Genomic DNA, 6,000 nt, shown 5'->3' with positions numbered 1-6,000 from the left:
AAACGGCGCGATTCGCCCAAAAAATTGAATCCGTTTCAAAATCAGCGATTCAGTTTTCAAAAGAATCCGATTCAGAATTTCTGAATCGGATTCAATGAACTCGCGATTCAAAAATTGCGATTCGCGATTCAATGTTGCTATTTTTCAGTATTTTTGCTTTACTTGCTGCTGACCTGAAATGAGGAGGCTCCAGCAATTTCAAAAATGTCGCTGGGGGCCCCAAAACGACTTGAAATCTACCTGCATGGTGCATGCAGTCAACTTTCTGCTGTAATGTGGCCAAAAATTTGTGTTTTCAATTTTTAGGTAAGACATTTTGCATCACAAAAAGTACAAAAATACTCCTCAAAGAGAAAAAAATTGGAAAAATCAGAAAAATGGTTGAATCACAAAAAATTGAATCGCGACCTTGCAATTCAGTTACGCATGCGAATCGGATTCAATTTTCAAGATTCATTTTTATTTTGAATCCGATTCAAAATTAATCCGCGATTCGAATCGCCCCATCTCTGCTAAATATTTCAGTGGGTTTTTAATGTTTTTATTAATTAAAATTTTTTTTCTCAGTTCATGTTTTCACATTTTTAGAAAATTTTTATCTTGTAGAAATCCGTAACTGTAACCGTAACCATACCACATCGATTGCAATGTTGCCAACATACTTTCACGCGCAGAACGCACGCGCACTTGCATTTCATGTGAGATGAAAACAAACAAAATTTATTGGTAATGATAAATTTGTTGATAACCTAACCCGGCTTACTTCAAATTTCTGTATTTTTCATCATGCAACAGGTACTTTTTAAACGAATAATCCGATGAATGGTGTAGTGTAATTTGAAAAAAGTTTCCTCACAAGAACAGATGTTTAAGATGAACACCCCTTAAATAATTTTATTGACGCACGTGTGAACAATATGGATTTATCTGGTAGTTTTTTTGGAGAGATATTCGAGCAGAGCGTGCATGTAACTTCCAGTGATCAAGTTACCTCAAATCAGTTCAATAATAACATGTCGTTCAAGATCGAAAATGATGCTTATCCGTCTGCTGAAGAAAAGTAAGTCAACTCGTTGAAAAAACTATCGCCTTTCAACATCTTTTTCTAATTTGTAGTTGAAACAATACATCTTTTATTTTAATAGCGATGAGCCTTACGAAATTCAAGCTGAAACTGATGAGCAATTTACAAAAAATGAAGACGTATGCGTCGCATGTGGACATGTCTCAGCGTACGAATTTTTTAGGTAAGTAAACAGTAATTTGCATACCCATGTATGTACAGTGCACATGTAACTATTGATTTCTCATTCTAATTAGCTTGAATTTTTAAATTCTAGTTTCCCGATCAATGCTGATATTCGACAGCAGTGGGCGAAGTTTTGTGATATAAATTTAGATAGAATAAAACCACATTTTCGCCTTTGTGATGGACATTTTAAACCCGAAGACTACCAAATCTCGATGCAATGTAGAGTATTGATGCCGACAAGTGTTCCAACTTTACGACCAAAACTCAAACACAACTTCACGTCTTCGATTAGTCAGAGCTTTCAATTCGGTACAGATGTAATTAGTTTTTCAATGCCAAAGTTGAATTTAAACTCATCGCAAAATACAATCTGCAGCTCGGACTTTGAAAGTAAAATACATTATTTATTATCATACTCGTCGTCTTCGATAACCACGATATAATTTGATAATTTTGGTTTTGGTTTAGAAAACACTACCACCGCAGGTGCTCCTAATAAACGATTGTGCGAGAATTTTAAAGATATTACGAATAATCAGGACACCATTCCTTCAAAGACAGCGAAATTGACACCGGAGAAAAACTTGAAACACGAAAAGTGTCACCTATTAGAGAAAAATTTACGATCAGAAATTTTCAGATTGAAAATACGATGTTCTCATCTCGAAGATACTGTAGCTAACATTGAAAGTAAAATCAAGCAACAGGTTGAAGAGTGTTTAGGTTAGTACCATCGACGTAGTTCTTATTGCATATATTTTTCTTTAAAATGTCTCGTTATATTCAGGGGAAAAAATATTCGATTATTTTTACTTCATTTTCTGTTTCTTTGTTCATTTTTCAGGTACACGAACAAATACTGCCGGAAATGTTGCGAGAGATATTCAGAACTCGACTTCATCGATTAACGCTTCCTCAGATAAATCGAGTCACAATCTTTGTAATACGGAGGCACGAACTGATCAACGTTCTGTAAAAGGCCAGTAGATATTTAGTATTACATAGTTCAAAACATTCATCACTACTTACAATTACAATAAGTTTTGTTCGAAAAACTATCAATTTATGGGGTGCATTCGTGTTCATTCAACTTTTGTAGTGTTCAACATAATCTAATAATGCTGAAGTTTTTCCTTTTTTTTATTTTATTTTTACATGAAAAATAATTGTTGGAAAATCAAGAGAGAAAACAGATAGCTAATTTGCTATTAAATTCAATCATTTTTAAATGACTGGGAAAATAAGACCCAGTAAATATACTTCCTTGTATTGGTGAAATAAACAACTGTGAACTATGTTTTTCAGATGCGGTCGTAGGATCTGCCGAGCATGTTACCGAAGATGGTTACTCTACAGATACCAGTGTGGCTTCCGTTGCTATATCGATCGACGATCCTCAAATGGTAGAAGTACAATCAGAACTATTTACCGAAGAAGGTTAGTAATTACGTTAGTTTGTGGAAAATGTGGGTTCATCCTAAGGGATATTTTAAAGCAAAATTGCCAACTAAAAGTGTTTCTGGATTTTCAGTTATGCTCGATGAAGCTACCGAAAAGATTGCCGAAGATAATCACTCTGTGAATTCGACTGTTTCTCCCCGAGAAAGATCTACCGACCCTCTTCATAATGCAAAGGTGAACCGAAAACAAGTTCCCGTAAGAGGTGAGTAAGAAATCATACGTATTTTAGAATCATTATGGTGGCTGTCATGAGAAGAAACACGCTGTTGGCCTTATACATGTATTTTTTTTTCAGTTGTGAACGCAGATACTTCCAGAATTGTAACTGAAAATAATCGCTACCCTTTGACTACGTTTGAAGATTCGAATAGCAGACGTTGCAGTACAGATGATCCACTTGAGCAACATTTCGAAGAAGGTGAGTGTGAAGTAAGAGTACCTACATCGATGTGATTTCATTTTTTTTTTTAATTTAATTTTTCGGTGCCTTTTTTATTTTTTGAATTTGACTACTCACCTACTGACAAGGGAACCTCTTGAGGTGTCCGCCTCCGATTTGAACGGGACCGCGATTTTTGGAAAGAGAATGTTCTAAAACCCCCAAATACAAATTTTCAGCTGCCCAAGTTCATTTTTCGATTTTTGGCGAATTTTTGAAAATCCAAAATTGACCATTTTGGTGATTTATGCTTTTTTAAAAAAAGTACGTACTTGATCAGTAAAAATGTTCAACATAAGTCCTAAAACTGATATTAATCCCCAAATCCAAATTTCGTCATTTCCAGCCATTCTGGAGCCTCCAGCACTATTTTTCAATTTCTCCAGAATTTTCAATTTGATCCAGAAAGCGAGAATATGAAGTTGGGCAGCTAAAAATCGAGTTGTGTGTTATACTCGACCTATTTAACGAATTTATCCACATTTGAGTCGATTCTGGAGCGGACACCTCAAGAGTGGTTTTTTATGACCAGCTTTTTTCATAATAAGAAATCCAAAGAAATCAAAATTTTACCGCTTCCGAGAAAATTTTTGAAATTTGCGCGAATCGCTGTATTTTGTCATGAACTAACCCCACGAGGGCGAATTTCGCCATTTCCAGCTATTCTGGAGGCTCCAGCGCGATTTTTCAATTTCTCCAGAAGGCGTCAATATGAAGTTGGGCAGCTAAAAATCGAGTTGTGTGTTATACTCGACCTGTTAAACGAATTTATCCATATTTGAGCCGATTCTGGAGCGGACACCTCAAGAGTGATTTTTTGACCACTTTTTTTCAAAATAAAAATATTCAAAAATCAATTATAAATTTTCCGTTTGCGAGAAAATTTTCGAATTTTGCGCGAATTGCAGTATTTTGTCATGAACTAACCCTACGAGGGCAAATTTCGCCATTTTCAGATATTCTGGAGGCTCCAGCGCGATTTTTCAATTTCTCCAGAATTTTCAATTTGCTCCGGAAGGCGTAAATATGAAGCTGGGCTAAAAATCGAGTTGTGTGTTATACTCGACCTATTTAACGAATTTATTCACATTTGAGCCGATTCTGGAGGGGACATTTCAAGAGTGGGTTTTTGACCAGCTTTTTTCATAATAAAAATATCCAAAAATAAAAGGGAGGCCCAAGGAGGCTGGAAATGGCGAAATTCGCTCTCGTGTGCTTAATTAATGACAAAATATAGCGATTCGCGCAAATTTCAAAAATTTTCTCACAAACGAGGAATTTTGGATTTTTGAATATTTTTATTTTGAAAAAAAGCCGGTCAAAAAACCACTCTTGAGGTGTCCTCACCAGAATCGGCTCAAGTGTGGATAAATTCGTTAAACAGGTCGAGTATAACACACAACTCGATTTTTAGCTGCCCAACTTCATATTCTCGCTTTCTGGAGCAAATTAAAAATTCTGGAGAAATTTAAAAATCGCGCTGGAGGCTCCAGAATGGCTGGAAATGGCGAAATTTTGATTGAGGGGGGGGGGGTAATATCAGTTTTAGGACTTATTTGGAACATTTTCACTGATCAAGTACGTACTTTTTTTTTAAAAAATCATAAAATACCAAAGTAGTCAATTTTGGATTTTCAAAAATTCGCCAAAAATCGAAAAATGAACTTGGGCAGCTGAAAATTTGGATTTGGGGGTTTTAGAACATACTCTTTCCAAAAATCGCGGTCCCATTCAAATCGGAGTCGGACACCTCAAGAGGTTCCCTTTTGAGTATAAGAATGCAAGTATTTTTAAATTGAGAGGTAAATAAACTTCTACGTAAAATGAATTATTTCTTCATTTCTTCAAAGATGTACCTACCATTTAGTTACCTACCCTCCGTTTTAATTCCAATTTTTATTTTTCTGTAGCACCTCCAGAACCCGAATATTCTGACGAAGATAGTCAATCTCCAAATTCTACCATTCCTTCCTCAGAAAAGTCGTTAGAGAGTCGTAATAACGCAGAGGCGCGAGCAGGATGCTCAAAAAATCAAGAAAACTCCGGTCGCCGTCCGATGCCTCGATCTGCAAAGCAGAAAAAACATCTCCCAAGCGTAGAAAAGCCAACGCCAAACTCCAGCAATGTTTCAAACAAGGTTAGTACGTCAATATACTACATTAGGGTATAGATGGTGAAAAAAAATGTAAGGATTTCGATAAAAATTAGTGAAGACGTGTATTTGAAGTTGAAAGTTTGCTCGGAAAAATGTTTAGTTCTGGAGGTGCTCCTGGAGGAAAGATATGAATCCTCGAAAAGGAGACGTTTCCACGATTGTTTCGCTCTAGCTCTTACCAACCTTTTTTTAAAAAAAGATTGGCCCAGTTACAAAAAAAGTGTAAAGATAGCTTGGTTATGTAATTATTCAAGATTCCGCATAAATCTATAAGCCATTTCCATTGAATATTCCAGTCCACTTTTATGGTTCTAATGAGGGATTGGAATTGGAAATTTTACAAATCTTGTATTTTCGAATGAATTCGTGTTTTGAAATTTTTTTTCTTTTATGGTGACGCCAATTTTTGGCGATTGTTGCTTTATAATATTTTCTGAAAACCGAAACAATTTTGAATTTGATAAGTTTTTGTGTAGCTGCTCATCTCGATTTTTTGAAATTGGTAAAACATTGGTACCACTGTGTTTCGATTCGCACAATATCCACCCACTCAGTAAGTAAGAAACCCGCAATCAGTTTGGTCCCAGCTCCCTCAAAGGGCGGGTAGGAGGGCTTCCATTATTTTAACATTGTCTCGAGGTACTCAACTTCAGCAGCGCATTCCTCCAAAACTATGATACTTTGATCAAAGCT

General features: G+C 35.9%; 1 protein-coding gene across 11 annotated transcripts in view; it reads left to right on the top strand.

The window, feature by feature from the left end:
* Positions 1–686: 686 nt before the first annotated feature.
* LOC135849107 (zinc finger protein 37-like) overlaps positions 687–6,000 on the top strand; it is a 58,462-nt gene continuing 53,148 nt past the window's right edge. For 10 of the 11 annotated variants that reach the window (XM_065369346.1, XM_065369347.1, XM_065369351.1 and 7 more), the window contains exons 1-9: positions 733–1,060; positions 1,146–1,247; positions 1,341–1,642; positions 1,721–1,975; positions 2,097–2,231; positions 2,558–2,689; positions 2,784–2,915; positions 3,009–3,131; positions 5,063–5,289. In XM_065369346.1, the coding sequence (XP_065225418.1) occupies positions 918–1,060; positions 1,146–1,247; positions 1,341–1,642; positions 1,721–1,975; positions 2,097–2,231; positions 2,558–2,689; positions 2,784–2,915; positions 3,009–3,131; positions 5,063–5,289 (1,551 nt within the window). In that variant the 5' untranslated portion in view covers positions 733–917. The other variant, XM_065369344.1, reaches the window with a different exon arrangement.

This window comes from Planococcus citri, chromosome 5, assembly GCF_950023065.1.
Source record: "Planococcus citri chromosome 5, ihPlaCitr1.1, whole genome shotgun sequence".
NCBI lineage: Eukaryota > Metazoa > Arthropoda > Insecta > Hemiptera > Pseudococcidae > Planococcus > Planococcus citri.
The sequence above is the reverse complement of the archived record's forward strand: the minus strand, read 5'-3'. Positions and strand labels throughout refer to the sequence as shown.